Genomic DNA, 27,337 nt, shown 5'->3' on the forward strand with positions numbered 1-27,337 from the left:
TTAGCTCCCAGCCTTCCCAACAGCAAACATGATGATCAGGGCAGTTCTGCTTCAACAGAGCGTGCCAAGCGGTTAGTGAGGAGGCAGCTCCCCAGGGACTCCGACTCTGCTGCCTTCAACTCCGATTGCCATACTACCGTCACCCTCCTTAGGATGCCTTGATCCTGATTTTCACGTACCTTCAGTCGCAGTGGCTGCGGCTAGATCTCATTACACTAAAACCAACAGAAAACAGCAACTCAATTTCACTGCCTGCAGACACAGCGCTCGAAAAGGCTTGCTGAGGTTCCTCCGGGTCAGAAATCAATTCAGTTCATGAGAGCCTACACCACCAACTAGAAGACTGAAGTCATTTATTTGCACGTTCTGTTTTCACACGCCTCACTCAAGGGACAGAAATTTATGACAAGGTCTTATTCACCTGAACTCCCGCATGTGTCTCGACAATGGGAACAGCCTGAGCGTTTTCCAATCGACCTTCAAGTTGTACTTCAGGATAAGGCATTTCAGTGGAGCGGAAAGCTGCGAGGGCTGTCCCAGGAAAGCCCTGCTCTCAGAGCTGCCCGCTGCGTGGCCTGGAAGCCTGCTTGAGTTGCGCAGAGGGCGCAAGGAGCCAGTATGAAAATAAAATTCTCAGAATTATAAATAGTACAAAAGGAAACAAATGGCTGGTGCAGCCTATCCGACGCATCGCGGTGCAGCCCACCGCCACACACGCGTTTCTCTCCACACCGAAGAGCAGCCAGGGTCTGCCTGGAGGGCCGTTCCGGTCCATGAACGGGCAGCCCTCCCACGGGGGTGCAATTCCGCAAGAGCTGAAGTGCCAGGTATTGAACCACGACACCCAGTCCCCTGAGCGAAGGGAGGGAACGGAGCACAACTGCCTCCTCCCAAGCAGAGGGCTGGGGATGCCGCAAGACCGGTGCTAAGAGTCTTTCAGGAAGGAATCATGCCTTTATTCCGCTTTCTGTCAGCCATGGCTCGTCGATTATGGTTAGCTCTTGTGCTTTTGTTTGCTTCCTTCTTCCTTCGTTCCTGCACCGTTTCCCGGTTCTGCCCGTGGCCCTTCACATTCCCAACAACAGCAGAGCTGTCGTGCTTGTGCCTGGGGTACACAGAGAAAGGACGATGAGCACACTGCACACCTTGGGGGACAAGATATACCGATCCCGAGAAACAACTGGGTGCGAGGAGTTCAGCTGTCAGGCCTTGAGCTTCAGCTCACCCCAGCTCCGCAGGGCTTCTGCGATAGCTGAGCATCAGCATTAGCCACACGACCGTGCCCTCCTACACACTGAGCCTGTCAGCTAAAGCCAGCATTAAACCGCCCTGAAATCCCAGGGGGAGCTGTTCAAGCTCTGGGAAGCTCTGCTCTCCCAGATCCTCTCTTCTGCTGCTTACGCTAAAGGGACGTGTGTACCCATCTGATGGGACAGAACAACCTGCAGGGAAGTAAAAGGCAGGCGAGGAAGCTACCACCACCGTGGCAGTGACCCTGACGTACAGGAATGTTAAGGGACAGGTATGCTCTCAACAGTTCCAGTCAGCAGCAAAACACCTGCTAATTGCAGAGCCACGGTTTCACCCCGCAAAGGGAGATGTTTACTTACCCCCTCCTCGCAAGGTAAGCCAGCCGCCTGGCTTCAGCTCTCTCCCGCAGTACAGCTGGGTCCTGCACAAAATGGTCCTACCACGGGAAGGAAGGAAAGAGGTCAGCAAACTCATCAGCATCACGCAAAAGGCTAGAGCAGGAGGTGATTCTGTTAGACCACTGTTCATTTTCTCTTCTGGCTGAGCCAGCAGGATCGGTGTCAGTGACTCCAAATACAAAACCTGGCAGAAAACCCAACTGAGACTTCTTCCCACCTCCTGCCTCTGCCAGCAACACCATAAATGTCGCTATTTCCAGTATATCCGTGACAACCGAGCATTAGTGACCCTCAAAGTGTTCTGCTGGCATCGTCTGTCTATGGAATAAAGGAGATTAAACCTCTCCATGGAATAAGTGTCATTGCTCCAGGACGGTTAGCCTAGGAAGCGGCGGATAGCTGCACTCAGGGGACATTTCACAGTCCAGCAGACTGCAGAAGTAGCCACTCCAAAAAGCAGCTCAGTCCCCATGCTGCTGTTAAAAGATTCGCTCTCTGAAAGAGGAAATCTGCTCCACATCACTCTGCAGGTGAAGCAGATAAGACCTACAGTAAGTCTTAACAACTCCAACCACAAACTAAATGTCACCTTTGTTCTTTCCTTTTCAGCTTCTTCCTCCTCCTCCTCTTCATCCTCTTCCTCTTCCTCCTGTCCTTCCTCCTGTCCTTTAGGTCTCAAGACCTGAGGAATTGTGAACGGCCTGAGAATATAGACACAAACAGTCAGCAATGAAGACAGTACAGCCACAAACATTTCACTGAACAGCATGTCCTTCTTTGGTTTGCAGCATGTCTTCAAAAAATGAGACTCTACAAATTTCAGGGACTCGCTTCTTTTTCTGAAGAGGAATAAAATAAAAAAAAAAAAAGGGACCCAATCGCTAATAACACATCTACTCTGGGCAATTAACGAGCATATGTTCTTCACTGGGGAATGCTGACTATGACATTATTACTGAAAATAATAATAGTTAAAAGAAGGAGCAGGTCAGGAAAAACCTGAAACCTCACAAGGAATTTCTCCAAGGAAACAACTGCTTCCTCTGGGAGAAGGGGATCCAGGCACAGCCCCAGGGCATCAGTAAGGAGTATACTTTGCTAGGACTTCGCTCACCGGTCAGGAGCATTTATTGTACAGAGACAAACCCCTAAACCTCAACTCGAGCTCAGACAGAAACATTAATGCTCAGAAAGTGCTGTGCTCTAAAACCTCTGTGACTGGGCAGCGGTTATCCACAGAGCCCCAGTTTCATTGCTGTGCCCCAGTTTCATACAGGGGGAAACACTTGGGAGAAATCCATCGGGCTTTATGAATCACCCTGAACACACAGAGCGGCAAACGGCCTGGGGGGCGGAGGTAGAATTCACCACATGCCTATAGCTCTTCTTTAATATATATCCGTGTGTGTGCTTAAATTCTGTTGGAATTCAGATCCACCACTCCACTGTCAAAGAAATAAATGGAAAACCAGAAAAGCCTTTGTTACTTCAAACCTATAGGTCTAGTTTTCAGCAGTAACATCCACTAATTGTTCTAGCGCTTCTCTAGGAGCGGTGAGCACGAAGCACCTGAAATAGGGGAAAAAAAAAACCCCAAGTGCCACACTGCGACAGGCAAACCACAAAAAGGATTGAAATTGAAGCCTCACCATGCTTTAGGAGGAAAAAAAGAAAAAAAATAGCAAAAGGGACAAAAGGAACCTCAAAGATGCATTTTGTTTTGAGATTAGAAATGGTAACATCTTTGTAATACACGAGAATTTAAAAGGCCACTTTCAGAAATGTTAAACCAGCCTTTAAAAAGATGTGTTTTCCATCTCTAGCTCTTATTTCTAAAAGAAATATTCTGCAAACTCCATCCCAAACTAACCCTTTGCTTCCTAAAAGCTAATAGTCTCCAGCTGTCAGTCACTGTGGAGAGTGCTGTGCAAGGACTGAATTCCAGGCATCAGCACTCTGAGATGCCACAGGGGACAGGCAAGGAGAAGTCCAGTTGTACAGTTTTCAAAATTTTGAGGTTTTCCTTTGCTAACCAGCCATTTTACATTGCCCAGCTACATTCAATCCTGATTACTCAAGATAGCCCGTTCTTCCCCACTGCAGGATAGTTTTCTATAAGTAGAAGCACTGCTGAGTGCAAATTTCACCACGATGGCAGAGTTCCCTCTTAGATTTGTTGATCAGTTGAGGTAACGGCTGAGTAACGCAGACACAGAAAATGGAAGCCTGAGAACGTCCTGGGTGCATGCCACAGTAAAAACACCCTACCAACAGGAGAGGAGACACCCAAATCTCCCTCCTTGCATGTTACAGAAAGCAGCAGCAGTGGTGGTTTCCAGCATGCACGTCCTCCCTGAGAAACGGAGCCAAAACCCAGTGCTGAACAGGTTTGCGCGAGCCAGACAACTCCAGGCAGCGATTCCCGTCAACCTCCCATTCACTGAAGCCACAGCACCCACCTCCTGCTGATCAACTCGTCATCTGAGTCAGCATCATTTGCCCCCACTTGGTTTCCATCGTAAGTGTCGTCGTACTCGTCCTCGTAGTCCTCCCCGTAGAGCTGAGCTTCTCCCTGCTGCACAGGAACCTCCTCCACGATCACGCTGTACTGGCTGTAGCGCTCCTTCTGCTCAGCAACCAGGCGTTTGTCGTTCAGCAAACTCCTGGTCGTGTCCTTCTCCCTCCTGCACTCCACAGCATGGAAACGGAGAGGCAGACACAGAAAGGCAGCGTAAAGATCTCTAAGTTACTTTTTTTTCCTGTTAGCAAGTAGAAGTTGAAGCAACAGAAGCCTCAACTCAAACTCCACAAGCACTCCTTAAGCCTCCCCTCTGATTTAAAACAGGGCTGTTTGGCTACTAAAAACGGCCACTCCTGGCTTAGACTAAACAAAGTCATTTTTAAACAGAAGCCCAGCAAGATAAAAACAGGAATTGGAGACCGCCACTGGCATTTGAGTCAGAAAGGAAGCTTTTGCAGGAGGCCAAATGCAGTTATACTCAAGCTGAAATCTGGCCAAGATCCAAATAGCACAAGAAGTCCCATGAATCTCAAATGGTAAGCTGTTAGGGCTAAGGCTCCGGTCTACGAGATGGCTCTGTGAGGCCCAGAGTGCCCTCTAACACCGTGCTGCAGTATCGTCTCACTGCGGTAGCACGCGCAGCTGCAAATCACGGACCAGGGCTGCGTAGGAGTAACTGCTGCACGGATGTGTACATTCCCTATAGTCAAGAACCTCAGCTTACAAATGTGAGATGCGAAATATGGATGTAGATAAGGAGAGTCAAAAAATTACCACTGCGGCAAGTAAGGATTAGAATAAGCACAACTAACAATGAAAAGGACAAACCAGAGGCTGGATCAGAATCACTCGTCTACTATCTCAAAGCACTGTGTGTACAATTTTTAAAAGAATTAGAAGGCAAGTAGATGATAGTCATTTTAAAGAAGGGAAGACCAAGAAAGAAATTTGACAGAGGTATTAAAAAGCAGCCACTGAGATGCTACGTCTCAGGCTGCACAAGCATAAACCCTTGGAAGTCCCGTTTTTCAGACTAGCAAAGTACATGCTTCCGTCAAAGCAGCAAGGGACTCCACTGTCAAGTACTCCCAGGACAAGGTGCAGCCCTCAAAGCCTAGCAGGACCAGCATCGGTGATCTGTTTGGCAGCTGGATATTATCAGAGAAAGCACCCGTCCGAGGCAGACTGTCAGGGACTCAAGAATGGACGGACCTACTGACATACTAGCAAGCAGTGGGGAAGTGATCTCAGCATGATTTGCATTAAGAATCTCAAAACAAAGTAACATTGCAGACAGATGTGGTTCCTCTCTCTTCCATGACTCACTGTGACATGCCTGCGTTTAGCTGCAGAGTGCCCTACAAAGCATGTGGTCAGTTCACACATACCTAGGCTGGGATAACGTCTCCTGCTGTATTCAGCATGAGACTGAGCTAAGTGTTTGATAATTGTTTCCTGTTGAGCTCCTCCGATGACTGCAGAAGAGCTGCAATGAAACCAGTGACACCAATTCCAGGAAAAACAGTGGGTTAACTCCTCTAGTTCCATGGTGTTTGGGACACACTCTGGCTTCAAGAGACAGATTCAACTACCAGTTATGGCTGGGCAGGCACAGACAGGTGTGATTACTTTTCAGGAGCAGTAAAGAATCTTGCATATGCTAGTTCCGTTCATTTCCTCATGCTCTATTCTCTCCCCATCCTGGTGTAGCTTTCTCCTCCACATTAATAGTCCCTGCCTCAAACTGCTCACGCCTAACCGCAGAGCAGCGAGCACAATGGTATCCATCTGATCTGGCTCTGGAAGCACTATTGCGACATCACCCTTAGGCAGCAGAACGCTCTGAACATAAGCAACAGCACTGTAAACACAAGCAGAATTTAGTGAGCAAAACGTTTTAAGAAGGAGAGGAAAAAAAATTAAGAAAATATATTGATAAGACTTCAAACCCAAAGCAGATCTCAAACTGGACTAGGAGAACCCCGTTACCCCGACGCCTGGGTAAAGCATCAGGTTTGCTGCTTGTGGAACAAGGACGATGGAGGAAGTTGCACTTTCAGTGCTGCAAGGGCACGCTCTTCATGTTTATGGAGTCCTGGCTGTTAAATCCTAGAGAGCAAGGTACTACAGCTTACCCTTTGATTTAGTCAGATATGGCCAACTTTGGGCATAGGGTGTACATTGCTGGCACCAGCTCATAACCTCCAGGTTTTAAAAACCCCTCAAAACATAAATAACATGTCTGGAGTGCTGCAGAGTGTTCTCAGTGTAAGAACTGTTTTGAAGTGAAGACATAGCCTGAGGGAGGCCGAGAGACACCAGGAACAGCAGCAGTAAGAGGAGGATAATCCCAAGAGGTCACGTAGCAGCAGAAGAGATGGCAGCTTTCTCAAGGAGCGGCGTTACCACTGGAGAGCAGACGCAGCCTCCCTGGCAGCAGCCGGAGGGCGCTGCCATGGGAGCAGGGTCCCACAACCCAGCTCAGAGATGACTTATAACTTTCAAAGCTCTGGAAGTGATCTGCAGAGGGAGCTCCCAGCAGGGCTATTCCACAAGCTGGATGCTGTGCTGTGCTCTCTGGCCTTGATCAGCTGCTGCAGCTGCCACCCACACGTGCAAAACTTTGGGGAAGCGGGAGATAACCAAGCATGCCCATGCACAAGGCTCCTGCTGACAAGGTGCTTGCCCGCACTCTGAGCGAAGCAACACGATGAGGAGAAAGGAAAGAGATTGTGCCCGTGCATTCTTAGCTATGGACACTTCAGAAGTTACTGTCCTAGCCAGAGAGAAAATAAATTATTTTCTTGCCTAACTGAGCCAACAGAAGCACTATAGCACTGCTGCTGAAAAGCTGTTCAACTGGACTTTGGGACAACAGTGGTTTCTCCTCAGGGTTTGACGCAGCTTTGCAACCAAAACTTTAACTAGGAGCCACGTGACCCTGGGAGCTCCATCTCCAGCCAGACTTTTACTCAGGCTCTCTGTAAATCCATACCACCAGAAAGGTCAGACCTGGCTGGTTAGAGAAAATGTATAAAAGGAATCTGAAACACATCAGCCATGTTATAGAGTTGACATCAATGGGAGCCAGCAGGACAATGCTCTAACCTGCTTCTGCATGGAGTGCAGCACAGCACAATGTGCCAAACTAGGCAGAAAGGAAAGGACATGCCCTTCTGCAGGAAGCTTACAGCAGCAGGAACAACAAAAGTACTCTAAGCCACTGAGTGTTATCAGATTTTGAAGTAGATGGATATTGAAGCTTCACTTGGATATAAACCAAATCATTATTTATGCTCAGTTCTAAGTCACGGTCCCAGGCTTGGAGAAATGGTTGCTTTTCAAGGTTTGTTGTTCAGTACAAGTTTAACATTAAGACCAAGCAGCAAGAGCCCAATATTACAAACCCTAGCAGCACACAGAGGAAAGCCAATTAGGAAAAACACTAACTGAAACCAACTCCAAATAATATTTCATTTTGCTTTCCCAGAGAAACAGAAGAAATAGGTGAGAAACATTTTTGATAAGCCTTACCCCTCTGCCAACAAATTCCTGCAGGAGGTTTGTACAAGAAATACATTTGCAAGTTCATAGATATCGATTCCTCCTGACAGACAGGGTTAACTAAGGGTGCACCGTACTCACCGCTTGCCTTTTTGTATCCGAGAAACATCCACTGAATCCCTACTGAAAACATCAAACTCATCATTCTGGAAAACATTGTAGCGAGAAGTGACTAAAGGAGTCGGGTCTGGCTTCAGCTCTCTGTTGAAAAGAGAGAGAAAAGAAAAACAAAGGTGAACTGAAGAGGACTTCATAAGACCCTGGTTTATCCTTTGTCAGTCTCAGTCATTCACAGGATGCCAAGATCCTCTCTGTGGTGCTGGCTGACCCGGTCACAGAGCAATTCCTTCATTTCACAGCCGCACTACAGTACCTGCACAACCACCACACGGCGCTGGCTGAAGATAAAACGCACAGGTTTTGAAGCTTATCTTTGTGGGGAAACTAAAGCAACTTACAGAAAGCAAAAAGAAAATTCCTCCGTTCACTTAAGAATAAGTAAAACTGTGCAGCAGCATGCAATATTGAACAGACCTCCTGGTCTCAAAACAGTGACTCACTAAAGCCAAACACTAAGTATGATGAATTACATGCTGGAAAAAATTCCAATAATTTGCCGCTGTTGGTTTCAGGGTATTTATCTCCCTATGGTTCCTTCTTAATTCCTTCTCAGGGTTCCAGGTTTACGTTATAAGTCCAGGTTACTTATAAGTCAAAAGACCATTATTTTTACATTTGTTTTGTTGGTGCTGTTCGCACAGCCAGGCATCTGAGAACGCTGTTGCGCTCACTTCTAAAATCAGCAGTGATCAAAATTCTACATTTGCTACTGAACTAATAGTTTTGTTTCAAGAACCAAGAGGCAGAAAAAAAAAAAAAAAAAGAAATAAATCCAGCCATATCTTCTGTAACTGCTGCCTTTGCAGAAAAAAACCCAAAACACCACCTTCTAAAAGCCCATCCTGCATCATCTGTACCAAAGTCAGCAGACCTGACGGTGAGAGCATGAAGACTGTTGCAAAACTAAGATTTTTAACATTGTTTTTTCTGATACAGATGCTTTCCTTTTAAAATGCAACAATGGGACAGTCTGCCCATTCCTCCATGAAATGTGAACAAACAGCACATTCACATCCTGACACTCAGTCAGAAACTGCTGTTGCAGCACAAACACACGCTAGCAGCTGCAGACAAACTAAAACAACTCAACTCCCCCGCCAGCTATAAACCCTTACAGCCCATGTACAACCCAGAGAAGCAAGCAGAAGTCTAGGGTAGATAAAAATGGATCCAAATTCCCATTTCCAGTCTCTCTGGTTTAACTTCAACCGCAAAACAGTAGCTTGTCAAACACTGTATTTGATGCTGTTGGTTGAATTTCAGCCGAATTAGTTCCTTTGAAGACATCCTTTCCTGCGGGACAGTTGGGATTTTAACACCTCTCACCACGTAACTTTTGAAGGCAACACGTTCCATTGCGCAGCCCAGGCTAAGCCCGTGTCCCCATTACGGAATTGTAATGGTTCTTATTTGAGTGCTCAATGTACAAGTAATTTTGTCCTCCATCACAAAACATGACCCAGCATCTGAACTGAAATGCTGAAGAGGGAACGTTCCAGTCCTCTGCAGGGACACAACGAGGGCAGAGCACTAGTGGCAGATGGCAATGAGAAGCTCTCACTGCAGCTATCTCCCCCACGAGAATGCACGTGCAACTTCTTAGAGCTCTACAAGTTTCTAACCTTCAGGATGAATGACGTTAAATGATAACCCACAAACAAAAAACCAAAAAACCAAAAGGCGTGAAAGCTGTGCCAGAAGCTGTCCCATACCTTTGCGTTGTTCGGTCCAGCTTATCCAAGTATGGCACCAGTTTATCTTCTAGAATGTTGTTGATGACTTGCTCTGCGCTGTAGCTGTACTCCTCCAGGCAGGCCAGGATGAAGCCCTCGCCAAGGTCTGGCAGCAGATCTTTCACTTGAGAGATCAGAGAGTCCAGCTCCACCCCTGACACCTTGACGACAGGCGCAGCAGCTGCACCGGCACACTACACAGATCAAACAGAATTGGTGGCGTTACTGGAAAGGGACAGCAGCTGAGGGAAGGCAGGTATGCACATTTGAAAAAAAAAAAAAAAAAAAAAAAAAAAAGGGAAAGCAACAGTCTGGGTTATCAGAATTTAAACACAAAGAAGTCAAAGATTGAAGTCAAAAGAAGAAAAATCAGGCCTATGACAAGGCCTATGACACAGACTTGGGCACACAACTGCTTTTTTCTGTCCCCAAGTCAGCAAGGATACTCTGGAGAATCCCTTCCTCAAATAACTTATGAGCTGTGTTTTAAAAAAATATGCACATGAATGAAGCACAATTTGAACACACCACAGCAACAGGACACCCAAGCTAATGGGAGTTAGAAGCACTTTGCTCAAAGATAAAGCCAGGACTCAGGTGTAGCTTTGTTTCTCATTTCATAAGGCTGCACCAGAATCTAGAAAAGGTAAGAAATGAGACTAAATCTCATGTTATCCTCAAATCTGAGCAAACCAATCCTTCATGGACAAATGAAGTAAGGACAGAAAGAGCAGAACCCAGTCCCACCCACACATCTCTACTCACCTCATCCTCCGATGCATACGCAGCCCCGAGCTCTTCCACGTCCTCAGCAGCGCTCTCCTCTACTGCTGAGGATCCGTTAGACGCTGCTGGTGGTGTTGGATCTTTAACGACTTCTGCTTTTTTCCTGTCGACCCCTTCCCACGCACTTTCCACTGCTTGGAGGATATAGGCTGTCCTGGTCTCATCTCTAAGAGGACAGCATTAAGGACATTTCTAGATGCACAGATTCAGACCTCATCCTGAAGTAACTGTGATTTTCAGCAACTCCCAAGCCTGTGCCTACACCCCTCGCTTTCTTTAAGGGAAAACTTTCCATCATTCACTGTCAGTCATGCAGCTCAACCAGAGGCAGCAACAGTGGAAATGCCACTGGTGTGAAGGAATTTAAGAGCAGCCAGGCCTGCAAAACCCCAAGGTGAGAGCAAAGGATACAGTGTGGAGGACGCTTGCTGAAGCAGACTGATGTCATCCTCAACAGGAAACAGCTCATCATAGTCACGGAGAAATCTAAAAACACAGAAGCAAGTTTAATCAGTTGAATTCAATAAATTACCAGCAGACCTGTCACACACTACTGTGCCACTTTGACTTCCTCACTGCTCAGGGAGGAACACACAGAACCTCTCACCCAGTACTGCATTCCAGCACACGTTGCCATGTCTGATTTTGCTCCCATTATACTGCAGGAACACTTGCCCCAAGGCAGAGCCAGCTGCAACACTCCTCATGACATTAAGACCCGTAACCCAGTGCCACATCACAGAGAAAACACGGTTTATGGTTTGAACATGATCAGAATGATGGCATTGTCAGGAGGACAAGACTGAATTCCTAGTTCCACCACTTACTTTGCATCTTCAGCATTAGCACTTAATATCTTTCTGGTCTGGGCACCCCAGATGAAGAGCACAGATTAGTAATAAGAGTCTAACTTGTCAAGGTAGCTAATGGCTAAATTGCTATCCTCCACTTTGAAACCCTGGATTAAAGAGAGTGAAGAAGAACATTCTCCAGCGTCATGCAACACCCTCCTCACCTTTACGATAAAGCCTGTACTGCAGTCTGAAATCCCCTCACAGCAGTTATCCCAACCAGTCAGAATGATTTCTAACTCCCAAATGCATCGTAATGCCTCTTAATAATGTCTCGGGCAATTCTGTTGTAAAAAATGGAAGAGGAAGGCAACCTGACCCTCCTCTTGGGCCTCTTTTCAGCCAGACTCACCTCCTTTCCTGAAGCACCGAAGTGAAGATCTGTAGAAATTCCTCAATAAAAGGCTGAATATTCTCAGAGCTGCAGACAACAATGGCACAACGGAGTGAAAAGCTCAGTGGTAAACCTACCGCATTGCACAATCTCCACATTCTGCCTCACTACCCAAACTAGTCACACTCACATATTGAGGGAAAATCTCCTTTGAAAACAGATTTCAGTCCAATTTTGGCTTTCACAGGAGCAAAGGGTTAAATGGAAACAAGTTTTTTATGGCTTCAGCAAGCATTTCAGCCAGCTAGATCTAAAGCCGTATCCCAGAATTACAAGGCTTGAGACAGACTTCACAAGCCACAGTGTGATGCCTCGGACTTGCAACAAGCAGAAAAGGGCGTGTAGCGCTTTTGTAATTGCTCTTATTATATGTCTGGGGTTTATACCAGTGAACGTTTCTGAAAGTATGTGCTCACCTACGCAAGAACACATGCCAAGCAACCTCCTACTGCAGCCTTTCTGTTCTGAGGCCTAAACCTCCCCTTGCTGCTGATGCATCAGGCCTCACAGCAAGAGAGAATGCTCTCCGCAGTACATCAGTGTTCAGAAGGAATTTCTCGAGAAGCCAGACACATCACTTTCACAGCAGACTCAGCTCTCGTCAAACTGGCAGCTGTCCCTTACTGCCTCAGAAGGATAGATAATCCTTAACAGTGTGGAACCTGAACACGTTACACTCTCTGGTTCATTTATGCTTTCAGTACTCCGGTGGGTGCTGAAAGGCAACACTCAGGTAAGCACGGGTGAGGCAAGGCTACTACTGCTCCTTTAAGGACTGGATTTACAGCACAGACAGACTGGATGATAAGGTCCAGGTCACAGAGGAAGTCAAGGAAGCAAATTCAGGTCTCTCATAAAGAATCCCACCAACAGGCCCTCCTCATTTTCTTGGACAAGTCCACTGATACCAAACCATGGAAAATATTCAAGCAGAATGAGAGCCGCAGAGAGCAGCAATCTACAAAACCTGTAACAAGTACAGACAAAGAGACCAGCACAAAGGGAACACTGGCCTTGCAATCAAGATTCAGGTTTCTTGGCTCTGTCTGCAATATGCAGTATGATTTTGGGTCATTTCACTTCATTTCTCTATTTTAAAATAAGTATAGCTATACTTGCCTTCATTTTGACATCACTCATAGAGCTATCAGTTAACAATTTTCACAATAGGAGGGGAGGAAGAACTCGGTGAAGGCACCAGTATCGACATTTAAAACGACTGCTTTCAGTGATCTGTAATACTGCATCACTTTTATTACGGTGTCTCAGTCAGGGTGTCTACACAAACCTTTAGAATTTGCAACTTAGCCAGAAACTGAGGTTAGAAAGCTTGTTGGAGCACTCTAGTGGGGTTGAGGGGTTGACACACAGCTCACCACACCAATTCTGGAACATATAGCTTCATCTGGAACATCCCTGCTATGCAGCACAACAGGCTTCTGATCTAAGCCAAAGTTTTTGGCTACAACCCCAACACAAATAGCAGTATCTGTTCATTTTCTCTAGTAAATCTGAAAATGAGGAAATAATCTACCCCATAAGGGCAATCAAATAACTGGCTAGTACCACACAGGCCAAGCGCCAATACCTTCTTTCTAAGATGGGCTGCAGACAGACTTGGTTTATTAGGATGTGAAAAGCTTCTATCATCTTCTTCCTGGAATGCGAAATTCTCCTCCACAAATCAGCAAAAACACTTCAGAGAGAGTAAAAGACACTGTTGGTGTCAGCACAAGAAATTCAAACCTTTAACACACCTTCACTCCACAGTTAACCCTCTAGAGGAGGGATTTTACTATCAGGACCACTTCTTTGCTGTGAGGACTAGAGATTAGAGCCATTTCACAGTCCTTAAGGAAAATCCATGCTCTAGACAAAGTTGGTCTCAATCACCAATTGTTCTGACAGCTAGACACATGTGATCTCAACTGTACCAGCAGAGTCTGTGCCTTAAAATGAGACCAATCTATACACAGAGATACCATTAATGTTTTCATGCTTTGTTACAATTTGAATGCATCTCCCATCAAGTTTCTTCTTAGACAGCAGTGAAAGAAATCATTAGTCACCCCACTGCCCAGGAAAATTTGGAATTAGAAAAGCCATCTCTACAGAGTTCTTTGAAACAGCATAAAAAAAAAAAAGATATAAAGACTCCACAGAGGTGGGTAAAGCAGCATGAAGTGAATTTTTAACTAAGCCCTGGGAGTCTTATTGAAAAGAAAAGGCAAGCCTTTGCAGACATTTTCACCTGTTATCCTCGTAATGCCTCTTCTTAATTGCAGATTCCAGCTCAGGAATTGCCAATTCATAAAATGACGCTAACCTGTAGAAAGGGGCAACAAAACAGTAACTGTCAACCGAGGTTTCAGAAATCTGCTAAAAGACAAATCAAACAGTTAATTTAATTAAATTCTCCTCACTAGCAGTACTCATGAGCATTACCCCATTTTGTTACTTGTTCCCTGAAACACAAGCAAGCAAATATATGATGGTCAAGAGTAAGGAACCCATCAAGATCTCTTTGAAGACATAGGCAAAGAAATGCACTTGAAAAGCACCACGCTACTGAGCAGAAGAACAATCTGCCAGAACAAACACCCCACACAGATCTGCAGTATGCAAAGAGCTGATACGCTTCAGTCCGTCCTGAAACACCCCCCCCCACTCCAATATCCTTATGACCCTATATTGCTGCATGCTAAAAACTGGATACGAAACAGGAGACGATTTCTAATAAAGTCTTACCGGTCTTGCTATTCAGGTGGGCATTTACATGAAGATACCCAATATGCAAAGCCTAGGAGGGTGTTTCAATGGGATGGGGCAGGGAGGAAACAAAGAAAGTTCGTGTGGTCCAGCTTCTCATTTTACGTGCCAGGCAGCCCACATAGACCCTTTCCTTCAGGGACAGAGCACCGAGAAACGCGGAGGAATGCCCTCACAGAGTAACAGCCAGTACTGCTTCATCAGTAGCTAGATGTTACAAATAATGGTTCACAGCACTTGGCACAAAAGCCAAGCCTGCTGGACTGATGAGCAGAGGCTCCGTTAGGAACACTATGTCCATGTCTCATATTGAGAGCCAAATATGTTAAACGAGCATCCTGGAGGCAACGGTAGCAGAAGCTGGTTGATACTTTCAGTCAGGGAGAGAAATTAGCAAGCGCCAGCAGATTGATTCAGACTCTCAGAGGTTCCAAAAAGACGGCACGTAAATCAGTTTCCCTCCCCACACTCCAAAGACCCAGTCATTAGTCCATATTGAGAAGAAATGAAAATGTTGCTGTTGTCCCACTGCACAGTGATCAACACTATTTTAGCACATCTCTGACATCAACAGCAGAATTAAAAGCAAAAGGCTTTCCTCCTCTGAGTAACCAAGCATGTAAGCAGCGCTGCTTGCCAATCCAAACAGCCACCAGCAGTCCACCAGTCTGCTCCTCTTCCAATAACCAACTCGACGGCAACATCCAAAGCAGACATAAGCCTACAGGCCCCAGAGCAGCATTACTCAACCTGTGGTCCATAAACCACGGGCAGCTGCAAGACTTCAGAGGTCTGCAACATGATTGGAAACAAAAGCAAAGTACAAATGTGTGTTCGTTCACACTGAAAAACAAACAAAACCGGGAAATAAGGACAATAAATGAACACTTCACTTGGTTCTAAACAAAGGCTGTTACAGCAAGACTCTGCAAGATGATCTGGGGGCTTAAAACACCTGGAGCAAACCAGGTAAGTGCCACTGGAGGAGCTGCAGCCCTTGTGGGAACACACTCTGCTGTCTGATCCTCGAGACCACCCTGACTCATCGCCACTGTGATCCAGAGCTGGACAGGGAATTAGCTGTCAGCCCAGCTGTGATGGTGCTGGCTTCTCATCCTCTCCCTTTGCAGCTTTTGCCACACGTCAATGACATTCTCTAGCATAAAAACTTAGGCATAACATCAAACAAAAACGCTTCTTTTCAGACCCTGATGGACTATCACTCCAAAGTACTTTATAATTCCCTTGCTTCAGGTTCTATGGCAGGAAGCTCTTTTTGTCCACGACTCTTTTCTGCTTGTCCCTCTCCACCCTTGCCAAAGCATGCCAGGTAATGTTTAGCTGGGTTTTGAAATTGCCATGGTTGCCTGGGTCTAGGATCACTCATAGACAATGAAGAAGGTGAACACATAACAGAGAAACTCTAGATGTCTCTATATTAATTTATTTACTAGGAGACTCCGTAGTCCCAGCAGTTTCTAGTTGCGTTAAAGCTGTCTATTATTTTAACGATGAAGGCACTGGGACAGGACACAGCAGCACATTCAGTATTTTCATTTCGCCAAGACAAGCTCTGTCTGCAGTCCAAGACGTACCTGTAGCAAAACTCATGTTTTTGGAAGGTCTGGCAAGCCAATGGGAAGACATCAAGGAACGCCCAGAGTGTCGTGCAAGTGTCACATAAGTACAGCACAATATCCTTCAGCTCCTGAGAGAGAAAGAGCAATTACTGAGAGAAAAGCCAGACAAGTTTTCCTAGGAACATAGTATAGCTCGCTAACGGGGACAAACCATGTTCAGACCGAGCCTTTTTCCTGACTGCACAGAGAGTCGGCTATCAATTAGAAACACATCACACATTACTGGGTCTAGAGGCAGAGAGACCGTCTCTGCTAAAACCTCTGTCCTTTAAAGGTCTATAACGCAATCCCAACTGCTCGCTCTTATTGGAGATTCTGTAAATTTACCAGAATCCTCCTCAGATCTTGTTCTGGACATTGGCTTTGTCCTCTATGTATCCTCTGTATAGAGTATTCTTCCCCATCTAGCTGGAAGCACCACAAAGAAGTAAAACAGGAATTAAAGGATGATTTCAGTAGCCCATTTCAGTGCAAGATGCATTTCCAGGGCAGCTGTAACAACTCCCACATACAGATAGCATGACTAAGATTTTGTAGGCAACCATGCTCACCGACATGGGGCCTGTCTTTGCACAGGGCAAAACTCCCCCATCTTAATTAACTAGAATTAACGTACACTGTTGTTAAACATTTCTGAAGAATTTGTCAACTGACTGATCACTGTCAGGGTTATGTAGAGAATTCTGTCGGTGCTCTGTTATATTACTTACGAGCTCGTTAAGCAAAAAAGACGCCAGGTTTAAAAAGAACCCATGATATGATGGATACAGCTGAAATGCACACAAGCAAAGCAACCAGCTCACAGGGGAAAGGCTTTGTCATCTGGTCACAGGACAAACAGTGAAACAATGACACGGAACCATGTGCTGCATGAGCCACCAGTATTTGGGAACAGAATGACCCTCTGTGGTCTTCCTGTTCCACGGACTGCTCGGTCTGCAGGACTACAAACAGTAAAAGGCACGGAGCAGCGGTTCTACCTGGAGAGGCATGTTCCCCGGGGTCACGTTCACCCTTTCTTCCAATTTCTGGGGCTCAGCAGAGGCCCCCTCACACTGCAAACCACACTTATGCAAAATATTGTTGAACACCTAAATCAAGAAAACAAATCAGTGTGAAAACAGACAGAAGAAAGCAGTGGGACACACTTTATCTCGTTAACAATCACTGTTACGATCACACGCGCAATATGTGACTATTTCCATACAGCACAGAGCTGTGTAAGATGAAAGCTGCCACAGACTCTTGCAGGCTACAGCAGGAAGGACCACGCTGCCTGAAATCCCATGTGGCTTCTGTGCAATTTAAGTGCAGCTACACGTGGTGGTGCTGAGACAGGGACTGCAGCTAATCCAAAACCTCGGCTGTGAGAAAACTCAGCCAGCAAGACTAACCCTGGGAGGCCACCCAGGATCCCTATTTGCAAGGGAGTGCTGGGACAGCTGGGAAGTTAACGCTACCTCCTGCTTATAAGCTAGTCCCAAAGCCTTCCTGTCCTCTCCCCTGAGGTCAGCAGGACAGATTTTGTGGCTCTTCTTTATAGACAAAGAATCTGGAGGGAAGCTGACAGAATTAGGTTCTGGATTGCTAAGTGAAGAAACCAGTGTTCTGCAGAGAAACCACTCTGATGTGGTACACCATGGAAAGCAAACAGAATCTCTGCTGTCTTCCCCAGTAATTCACTTGAAGGTTCGGTCTTGCATCCTACAATATTTTTTAAATGTGATATCACCTCTGGGATTTACCTCTAACAGTTTCTTAACACACAGAAAGAAAAATATGGGCTTTCAAAAAGTCAAGTGACATTATAGGTGTCTTGGGATAAATAGTATCTTGAGTTTGTTTATTTTCGTGCATAGGTGAGCTTTTTGAGGACACAAACATGACATTTTCAGGGTACAAAGATGTCAAGGCACCTTGATTTCTTGATTTTCCCCGCAGGTTCAATGTGAAATCTGCTTACCAAGTCTGGGGAATATACGAGCTGCTTATAAAAATGAAAGCTTAGACACAGAAAGATGCTAAACACCTTTTGTATGGCAACAACGCGTCCCTTCCAATAGATCTGCATTTACTCCTGAGAACCTGCAGCGTTAATGCTAACTCATTCTACTATGTCAAGTCGTAGCTACCTCTCAGCCTCTATTTTGTTGTTTTAAGTTTTAACGCTTCCCTCGCTCGGAGTGGGGAGAGGAGGAGGGAGATACAAAGAATACTTTTTGAACCGCCTAATGACAATTCCTTGAGACTGACTGCAGAGAACGCCAGAAGCTGAAGGAAGGTAACACCAAATAATAATCAAGTAATAGTTGCAAATAAAGGTTCAAAACCTACCTGACACACATTGGCATAAACTAGAGAGAAAGTAAGCAATAGCAAATACCTCCTGCCTGCCTATGGCCACAGTTGTTCCCTCTCACCCTCTAAACCACGGCACATTTCCAGAGGAAATGGGAGCCTTGGGCCAAGCAGGAAAGCAGTACCTGGAGGACAGTGGGCAGAGTTTCGTCTAGGTCACTGAAGTAACTTGGTTGCTGCGTGAAGATATTTTCTGAGAAGAGAAGGGGAAGGAGATCATTTCCCATTAGTTCAGACACTCATGCCAACAAGAATATTTACACCAGCAGATGCACTGTTACTGACACCACCCGCCCCCTCCAGATCCAGCTAATAACCATGCAGGACTTGGGCACCGGCTCACTTCCCAGCTCCCGGACAGGGCCGCTCCTATAAAGCTGGCCCATCTGCAACTGGAGAACTGGTAATGAGAAGATGCTCATCAGAGCAGAGCAAACGAGACGGTGGATGATTCACACCCCAGATGCTGAATCGCTGAATAATGCAAATACTGTCGCTAAACATTCCTGGTTCCTTTATTTGACAACTGGAGTTGACTTTTAATTACCGATAACAGTTCGGCATACATCGGAACATGTTCTGCAGAATATTTCTTAGAGGTAATGAGGCTTTAGTAATACCTGCTATTATATTACTAGGACTTCATTATCTTTACAAAATACTCCACTGAGCAATGGCGTACCATAAATCCCCACCAAGTGAGCACAGAGGCTGCCTATTTTCCCGTGAATTACTGTTCAGACGATGAAAATTAACAGAGTTCTCCAGCAAGGACAGAGCACGGGTAAGAGTTATGAGACAGGTTTCAGAAAAATTTATAACCTGAGAAGAACCAAAAGTTTATCAAGTTATGAATTACACAGCAGGACTGCTCATACCATCACCGGCACAACATAATGCAAATAATCAGGTGTGCAAATCATTGGTCACTTGCGTGCAGCATTATAGTTTCCACTCCAGACTATACGTATAATTCAAACGAGCTTTCATACACTTAGGTATTCTTCAAAATATTTTAAGACCCAGATAACCTAAGCTTCACATCTGAAAGAGAACTATCTATCTTGTCATGCCTTCTTTCCACCACTGAGGCTTGGCAGATGAATTTAGAGTGGAAGTTACTGAAAAGGGGAAAAGGGATTAAAAATGCAAAGGTTTATCTAAGCTTTTCTGGTCTGGAAATTTGGCTGCATCACATGATCTCTAACTCTTCTCATGTTAGTCAACTTGGAAATGAGACAGAAATAACTACCAAAGAAAGGAAAAAGTTTCATGACATGAACTGCAGACAAAGTGGGTTATAATTCAGGAAAAGTTCACTTAATCCAAGGTTAGGTACTCTTCCATCTGTGCTCAAGTGGATATTAGAGATCACAAGCGGTTCCCTTGTGAAGGGAGCACACAATAAATACAGAAACTAAATCAATACACCCCATCTTCATTACACAGGTTCCAGTGTCCAAGGCTGAGACGTTACTTAATATGCACTTGCCACTAAGACTGTCTGCGCAGATACAGAGAAATCTAAGGGATAAGCCCAGCTTGAAGAATGCTCTGAAGTGCTTTGTGGTCTGAAGGCACTATATAAATCAGTGTCTGCACTGAAATGTCATCTTCTCCTACTTCGTAGACCAGGGGTTACCTCATGTTGCACATTTCACTTGGCTCCCAACTCTGGAGAAAAAAAGCACTCATACGAGCAGCTGGACTGCGCCCCATCTTCTAACTCTTCTCCCTCCCTGCCCAGGAATTGAGCTGTTTGCCCCTTCCCACCTCTAACAGAATTTGAAGAGCTCTCACGGTCCTCTTACGGTGGCTGAGGACACATTTAATTGGCATAGGAAACAATTGCTGAGGCATAACTGAGCCTTGGTGCACGCCTAATGCCATGAGCCCAGCTCAGGACAGCTAAACAGCAGGGACACAATGCTGCTCTTGACATAAATGAAGTTCTCAAGAAAAAAGTAATCTGATCTAGGAATTGATCTAGAAATTATAGATTCTAGTTGCTACTGAAAAATTCATTTTCAGAGCAGTAACACTGGTACAAAACCCCATTTGCCATTATACGAGTAACTAAAAGCCTAAACACAAGTTGTTCCTTGGCTTTAACTAACCGATCATCTTCTGGAGCAGGAGACCATTTCCTTTCCCAAAAAGCACACAGAGATCCAGAATCTTAGGGATGTCGAACAGGAAGTTGTTGTAAATAATTTCTCCAAAAACAGAGGGAGTGATAAAATGATCCTACAAACAAATAAAAAATAATAATTTAAAAAAAAAAAACAAAACTTAAAAAAGGTAATTTAAAGGATAGTCCATATTTTACTCTCCAAGAACTCCAGCATTACAATGACACCCGTAAAAACATCTCTCAAAGGTGTATTAAGGATTTGGTCTCACAGAAGGCAGCAACTCTGCTTACACCAGCTTCTGCAGAGCCCTCCACATTCCCAGCTGCTTGTCACTGCCACTCCACCGTCCACCCCACCCTGCCCCGCTCACAGGGCCAGGCCACACCATGAAGTCAACCAATCAACCTACAAGTTAAACCAAAAAGATAGCTACAGTTCGTCCACTTCCCAGACCTGGCTCACGACACGGCCAAATGAATAGCCGAGCTGACACAAGAATGACTCGGCTCAGGAGCAGCAGTGACTACCCAGGCACAGGAACAGCTTAACTGGCACTGACACTGAAAAAAATACATGTGAGATCACAGCCTGAGGTTATTGGTACCCTGGAAGAGCAGAATCAAGGCACCAAAGACCACTGCATCAGTGACGAGAAGGAAGGAAACCCAGGAACTGCAGCTCTATATCCTGACTGCTAGAACACTGTGTCAAATACAGGTGACTCATAACATTGAAGCAATTTCTTCCAAAATTCTAGATGACAAAATTCCATTGTCTTTGAGATGGAGAAACAAGCAAGCTACAACATGATTTTGGATTTTCAGAAGACAAATTTGTCTATGATGGCAAATGTTTTCAATAACAGTGAAAGGCAGTACACACATTTTCCCTGCTAGAGCAGAGGGACAGGGCTTTACGCTGGCTAGGTTCAGTTTCTAGAACTCCTGCTGACTGCCTGCATGACAACAGACTATTCATTCTCTTCAAATTACTCAACTATAAAATAGTTTCAAATGTTTGTCTGCCTCATTGGAGAGGTAAGATTTAATCAGATCTTGGAATGAAAGACACTATAGGGGTGTTGGGTACTTTTGCTGAAGCAGTGCCAGCTGCAGGCTCCAGCATTCCTTCTAACTCAGTCCTCCAATTCTCGCTCCAAGAACTTTCCTCAAAATGTCCTGACTGTCACCATTGTGACAATCAAGAGAATCAACACACGGATTGGTTCAGGATGTGAATACTCCAAAGGGAGTCATTGCTAAAACACAAGTCGCCTCACTCATCCCGCCCAAAGGCCTTGTGCAAATTCCACAGCTCCTCATGAGAGCCTCACTCACACAATTAGGGCCGAGTGTCTTTCAATTGGGATGCCAAGAAAACAGTAATTTAGAGCAATTTCATTGTGTGTCCAGAACTTGGGGAAAGTTCAAGGAGAGACAGATATCAGCACAGATTACACGACAGTGCATGGCACAAAGGAAGTGGCACTGAGGGAGCAGTGACTGCCCGGCTACTGGTGGCCTGAAAAGCCTCTGCTCCATGCGGCCGTACAAAGGCCAACTTGCTCCTTTTTCTCCTTCAGCGATGTAGCACACCACCACACGCGGCTAACCTGCTATTACTCAGCTGACTGCCTGGATCTCCTTCCTAAGGAATCACTGCATAGCTCAGATAACCACTCAGAGCTGAAGTATCATCTCCACACAGAGAACAAAAATAGCCAGGGAGAAGAATGCAGTTGGACACGGAAGTAAGAAACACGATTAATATTTCTCTAATTGCCTTTTTCCCCAAGCTATACATCCCAGAGCACCTGCAAAGCAAATAAATCTTCACCTTGGACTCCTTGTGAGTGGACATTCTGAGGAAAGTCAGGAAGACACTCCGATGAAGACACTTCTGCATGTCATTCACCTCTGGATGGCAATCCAACAACGCATCAAACTTGCGAGGGGCATAGCACAGGTAGGAATCCAGACATTTCTGAAGCGTCTCATCAAATATTACCTTGCACAACGAGAGATGAGAAAGTGGAAAGAAGGGAAAGTCGCACATTCATAGGTTGCTCTCACGGGCAGCCCAGTTAAAAGCAAATCTAAAACATTTAAGAATGCTAAAAGGATTCACACCTGCATTAAATACAAGCAAACTCTAAAATCCACAATGAAAGACAAATCTACGGGGAAATACTACTTTCTTCGCACTCTAGGGTATGGTAATTAAAATTAAGATGCCTGACAAGTGACACAATGAGCATACAGAAGTCTTTATGAAAACAATTTAAAGTTTGTGGCTTTTACAAGCACCTAGATTGTTCATGCTTTTTCTTCAGTGTCCACAGAAGAACTATTACCTGGCACCAAAATTTGTCATGAGGCAAAGCCAGAAGCCAGTTCAGGTCATCTGCAATGAATTTTGCTCGCTCCAAGAACTCTTCCACTAAAGCAGGGTCTTTGACAACAGGTGGCGGTCTGTATAGCACAAAAGACCGATCTGCTTTTATTTCTGGGTGCTGCAGAAAGCCAGAACACAGTGTTAAAACCACAGACCAAGCGACGGGAATGCGCAGTTACCATTTGTGCTGCTCACTGAATGTTAGGAAACCAATACAAAATTGCACTTTAATACAATTTGACATTCACTTCCCTGGTAACTTCCCATTTTCTAATCTTTCAAGGCAGCAGACCAGTGGGTTTGTATCTTTATTTATCAGCAGTATTTTCAGACCTTCACAGTTTGTTAGACGTTGCTGCTTGTATTCTATTAACCAAAAGCCTTGCAAAGCAATCCTCCCACACCTTCAAAACAAACAGCAACACCTTAATGTCACGCCTTTGAAATGTGGCCTGCACTCTCTCTTTTTCCTCCAAACTGGTTTTTGCACAACATTCCCCAAAGTTAAACAGACATGGCCACCAAATACAGAGGAGAAACACTTCACTACCCTTCCCAAGGGTTACTGAACAGGCTTTGCCCACATACTCCCACCCTAGGATGAGAATCATGTTGAGTAGCACGTAGTAGCTCAGAGCTCTGCCTCAACCTGCACAGGGTAAACCACAGCCCAGGGTGAATCTCCTCACGAGCAAGCAGCATTCACGGCAGGCCCCACTTCTGCAACACGCCCAGGAGAGTCTCCCCACGCCTTCTTGTTTCTGGGAGAAAAGGGTTACCAGGGATTTAATTTTCTGATTTCACCAAGCTGAAGCCACAGGGCAGGAGGCCATGAGATGCAGTAAGTGGATGGACTCATCCCAGGGCGACAGCTCAGAGCTAAACTCCACGCAGAGCTTGCAAAAGCTCCCAAAGTGTTCTCTCTCCTGCAGCAAAGTTTACATTGCTAATTGGGCTGTTCCTCGAGCGAATAAGGCACTCTGGGAAAATGCAGTTTACTATACATGTTGAACACCGTGAGTTTTCATTTACCTTTCATCGCAATAAAATCCTCAACTATCTAAACGCACTAAAACACGAAGAAAGCTATTTCTTTAACAAGTAAGCTGACAAAACGTCATCGTATCCTGGACCGAGAGCTAGCTTTGCCCAGCCCCAAATATATGACCATTAGTTATTAAAGGTCTTGTTTGGCCTTCAGGAAAAAACACAGCTCACCAGTGCTGGTAAAGTTCTCAGCTTCCCTGTCTTGGGATCCCTTTCTGTCAGCTGGAGTTCATCCAGAGGCAATGCTGGCATCGTGGTGACTTATTCCTGTCTTCAGCAAACAGAAAAACAAAAGCAGCACAGGACGCACTTTACAAGGACAATCAAGCAAAAGCATAACAGAAGAGGCTGCCGCCTTACTGCGAGACACATATGCACAGCAGCTGGAAATGTATTTATGCAGAGCAATTTACACACCACCCAAATGCCAAACCTCGAGGGAACACCCAAGAGCCACCTGCACACGCCTTTCACAACACCAGAAACCCGTAACACGGCGCTGTACTTGCATCCCCGTTCCTCGCTGAGAGGCCAGAGGTATCTTCAGGGAGAACAAAAAGCATTTTGGGACACTGTTTAATATGGAAGTCTGTATTTAAGTCTGGTTCCTGAAGATCTGCGCTGAACCCTCGGCTTTTGCCGTCTGTCTATCCCCTGACAGTATAAACTGGAAAGGCAACCAAAACACATCCTGCCAACGTACTATTAGAAGAATACTTTTGGTGCTTACGTGGCAGGATCACTCAGTACTCATCCAGATAAGGTACACGGAGTGAGCCTAAAAAACACAGCCTGCCTTCCCCCTGCCAATTTCCCACGTGTTCACAAAACCACCTTTTAATCCTCCACAGCGTTTTTAAGCTCAGAAATATTTCAATTAACTTTATGAAATTAACTGTAAGCCAAACAAAGAAAGTACATTGTTATGCACATTGTTTTAAAAGTTCAGATATTAACAAAAAATGAAAGTTGCAGCTTAACAGAGCTTTACACTTCTCGGGGTTTTTTTAACATTACGATTTCTGGAAAGTGGTACTAAAATGTTATCTTCCTGTTAAGATCTAAGATCACAAATCTCCTTATTTGCATATTTAATTGCATTCACATTACCTGGGCAGAATAACACTAAAAACAAGATAAATGTCCCTACAGCTGAACAATACCAATTCAGGAGCAAGATCATGGTTTAGACAGCAAGTGAAAGAGTAACATTTTTTTGTTCCAGAGAGTTTGTCACCTATGGATTTAGGCAAAAATCACATTATCTAACATTTCAGAGTTCGATAACTGAAAAAACTACATGAGAGCAACACCAATACACTGCACAGCTTAGAAAACTTAAAATAATTACATTTTTTCCAAGGGAGTGAAAGATTAGAATATTGACAAGAGTGTTTTCAATTTTTTACAACAAACAATTTCATTGGGGAAAAAAAAAAACCGCAACACTTTTCAGCAGAATAAGCCAAGCTGTTTTTTAATTTTTGTCATATATTTAATTTGGCTCTTAGAATTTCTAGAGCAACTCTGAAAACTGCACATAGAAGCCTGTGTCTGCAACAAGGCAAAAAATGTCAAGTGTCTCATTTCAAGCCTGCCAAGCATCAAACTCTCCAGTCCAAATCAAAAATATCTTGGAAGAGACAGGCCCCCTGACAAAAACCTTATTCATCTGGAGAAGAGAATAAACCTGAGTATGGAATATCCTCAACACAGACAATCATCCCCGATTGCTATCATGTGCTTTTCCACCCCCAAGAGCTTTGGCCTACGCTACAAGGACATTATTAATTTGTTGTACCCTGTGATTTCAGGCACACAGCGTAAAAGCCAAACAGCCCCGACAAAGAACACAACGAACCAGACTTTCGCCAGGGAAACTTGTTTTCACAGCGTAAGAAGTGCTCTCTGCCCTCCACTTCCCACCGAGGTGCACAGACAAGCAGAGGATACCCAGGGCGAGGTGCACGCTGCGGGGGACGAAGGACCCGCAGCTGTGAGAGGCACGGCCGACACCGCAGCTTCACTAACAGCAGCAGCATGCGCTGGATGCACTGCTGAAGAGCCGGCTGAAGGCCAGGCAGCCCTCTCCTCTCATTGTGGTTTAACCCCAGGCGGCAGCTAAGAACCACGCAGCTACTCGCTCACTGCTGCCCAGTGGGATGAGGAGGAGAACTGGAGAAAGGAAATCTCACAGGTTATGATAAAGACAGCTTACTAGGACAGCAAAGATATATACAGATAGAAAGAACGGTAATAGTAGAACACATAAAATGAATGATGCACAATTCCTGACTGCCTGACGACCCGATGACCAACACAGCCTGTCCTGAGCAGCCATCATGGAGCAGAACCAAGAGCAATCTCAAGCACCATTCCAAGCAGCGACCGCACGACAGCTATTTCTAGCATTCTGCCCACCAGCCAACCCCCTTACACACTGCGCATGACATCTACGGCACAGTTTGGGTCAACTCTGCTGGCCACAGCCCCCCAGCTTCTTGCACCCATACACTAGCAAAACCTGGGAAGCTGAAAAGAGCCCTCAGTCTCCCTAGCAACAACCAACAACATCAGCGTATCACCAACGTTCTGTGCACACCAAATCCCATACTAAACCCAAAACACAGCCGCTACTGGGAAGAAAATTAGCTCCATCCCAGCCAAAACCAGGACAGCCCTTTATCTCCTTTGACATCACCAGTCCTGGCTTTCGCCCCCACTGCCGCACCTCGGGGGCCTCCGGCAGGCACCCACCGCACTCCCCACCCCTTCCAGGCCAGGCACGCAGCCGGGCTCTGCCCGCACCTCCCGCACACCCTGCTCCCCTGCCTGCCGCCAGCCACCCCGCCGGGCCCCGCCGCTCTCCTGCGGCCCCAAACACTCCCCCCGACCCCGCGGCCTCCTCCCGGCCCTGCCCGCCCCCCTTCTCCAGCCACCGCCAGTTAAGCCGAGCGCTGCGGCTCCAGACCCCGCCGCCACCCGCCTCACCCCAGGCCAGGCCATGTCCCCCTGACCCGGCCCTGCCCAGCGGCCCCCGAAAGGCCTCGCCGCGCCGCCCCAGCCCCGTTTACCGGCCAGCCACGTCCCGCCGGGCCCGCGCTTCCGCCACCAAAGGGCCCTTCCGCTCCGCGCCGGAAGGGCCCGGGACGGGCGGAGCCTGGCCCTCGGCCTGAGCTGGGCCTGGGGCACTGGGCGAGAGCCGCGTTTAACCCGAGACGGCTGTTCCGCAGCCCCAAACAGGCAGTTTTTAAACCCCAAATCTGCCCTCCTCCGCTGCCTTGGCCCGTGCCGGGTTCTGGCTGCGGTTTGGTGACTGCAGTCCCAATCCCTAACGTCGTCCTGCGAGGGGAAGCTAGCCTCTGTCTGCAGGGCA

At 46.0% G+C, this 27,337-nt stretch overlaps 1 protein-coding gene across 3 annotated transcripts; it reads right to left on the bottom strand.

Annotated features, from left to right (window-relative positions):
• Positions 1–336: 336 nt before the first annotated feature.
• ASCC2 (activating signal cointegrator 1 complex subunit 2) lies at positions 337–27,093 on the bottom strand. Of its 3 annotated transcripts, none has more exons than XM_086761097.1 (19): positions 27,036–27,093; positions 24,133–24,232; positions 22,874–23,032; positions 22,357–22,527; positions 20,503–20,632; positions 18,511–18,578; positions 17,008–17,118; positions 15,983–16,095; positions 13,870–13,944; positions 13,207–13,314; positions 11,577–11,645; positions 10,785–10,859; positions 10,353–10,539; positions 9,567–9,781; positions 7,816–7,935; positions 4,109–4,333; positions 2,239–2,350; positions 1,611–1,687; positions 337–1,105 (listed from the first exon to the last, which is right to left on the bottom strand). In XM_086761097.1, exons 2-19 carry the CDS (start codon positions 24,211–24,213, stop codon positions 937–939), a joined length of 2,265 nt encoding a protein of 754 aa, XP_086617223.1. In that variant the 5' UTR covers positions 24,214–24,232; positions 27,036–27,093; the 3' UTR covers positions 337–936. The 3 variants fall into 3 exon arrangements, with proteins under 3 accessions (XP_086617223.1, XP_086617224.1, XP_086617226.1); XM_086761098.1 differs by having other exon boundaries at positions 24,133–24,228; positions 27,036–27,067; XM_086761100.1 differs by lacking the exons at positions 20,503–20,632; positions 22,874–23,032; positions 24,133–24,232; positions 27,036–27,093 and having other exon boundaries at positions 22,357–22,425.
• Positions 27,094–27,337: the final 244 nt, after the last annotated feature.

This window comes from Chlamydotis macqueenii, chromosome 17, assembly GCF_036417535.1.
Source record: "Chlamydotis macqueenii isolate bChlMac1 chromosome 17, bChlMac1.mat, whole genome shotgun sequence".
Taxonomy (NCBI): domain Eukaryota; kingdom Metazoa; phylum Chordata; class Aves; order Otidiformes; family Otididae; genus Chlamydotis; species Chlamydotis macqueenii.